The 348-nt window shown below is 47.1% G+C and overlaps 1 protein-coding gene across 1 annotated transcript in view; it reads right to left on the bottom strand.

Moving 5' to 3' along the window:
* Positions 1-348, bottom strand: part of LOC104270805 (solute carrier organic anion transporter family member 2A1-like) — a 29,359-nt gene that overhangs the window by 13,857 nt on the left and 15,154 nt on the right. Inside the window, 1 exon segment of the mRNA XM_009865276.1 lies at positions 269-348. This exon segment is cut by the window's right edge and continues 74 nt beyond it. Within this exon segment, the coding sequence (XP_009863578.1) occupies positions 269-348 (80 nt within the window).

Below are 348 nucleotides of genomic sequence, written 5' to 3'. Positions count from 1 at the left end.
CAGCAGGACTACAGCACTCGGCACCTGAAACCGTAGCTGGAACGACATGCCCAGAAGATATAGGAGGAGTCCCACATGTAATTATTACATTCAGAAGTGGTTATAGAACTATCCTCAAGTCAAGCTTAAAATAGAAAATTTCTTTCTTAAGTCTTTTCCTCCAAACACTGCATTTAAATTGTGCATGCACTGGTTACAGCCTCTCCAGAGCAACTAGAGATGGATTTGTGCTGGGACAGCTCATGACGATAAAGGCGGAGACACTTACCGGCGTTAAGCGTGGTGTACTCATAGGGCTCTGATAGGAAGTGAGGCAGGGTAAACAGGAAGGCCCCCAGGGCCAGCAGC

The sequence above is a fragment of the Apaloderma vittatum genome, unplaced genomic scaffold (genome assembly GCF_000703405.1).
Source record: "Apaloderma vittatum isolate BGI_N311 unplaced genomic scaffold, ASM70340v1 scaffold4382, whole genome shotgun sequence".
Lineage (NCBI taxonomy): Eukaryota > Metazoa > Chordata > Aves > Trogoniformes > Trogonidae > Apaloderma > Apaloderma vittatum.
This window is presented reverse-complemented; position numbering and strand designations above follow the sequence as displayed.